This window comes from Nestor notabilis, unplaced genomic scaffold, assembly GCF_000696875.1.
Source record: "Nestor notabilis isolate BGI_N333 unplaced genomic scaffold, ASM69687v1 scaffold24615, whole genome shotgun sequence".
Classification (NCBI taxonomy): Eukaryota; Metazoa; Chordata; class Aves; order Psittaciformes; family Psittacidae; genus Nestor; species Nestor notabilis.
Window position 1 is genome coordinate 1 of NW_009929202.1, and position 212 is coordinate 212.

A 212-nucleotide genomic window follows, 5' to 3' on the forward strand; every position below is an offset into this window, starting at 1 on the left:
CCGACGTGCTGCTGATGCCGTAGCTGCCGGTGTAGGTGACCTGGCCGGGCTGCCCGTGTGTGGCCGGGACCCCCGGGTGGCCGTTGGGGGGGAGGTACTGATCAAACTCGTTGACGTCAAAGGTCTCGATGTTGGAGATGACATCGCTGCTGAGCTCGCCGATGTCCACGTCTCGGAAGTCAATGTGGGGCGGCTGCCGGGCGGCCTCTTGG

At 65.6% G+C, this 212-nt stretch overlaps 1 protein-coding gene across 1 annotated transcript in view; it reads right to left on the reverse strand.

Moving 5' to 3' along the window:
- Window positions 1-4: 4 nt before the first annotated feature.
- Window positions 5-212, reverse strand: part of LOC104406019 (transcription factor SOX-9) — a gene marked incomplete at both ends in the record, with an annotated part of 2190 nt that continues 1982 nt past the window's right edge. Inside the window, one exon of the mRNA XM_010014884.1 lies at window positions 5-207. Within this exon, the coding sequence (XP_010013186.1) occupies window positions 5-207 (203 nt within the window). The remainder of the gene's footprint in view (window positions 208-212) is intronic.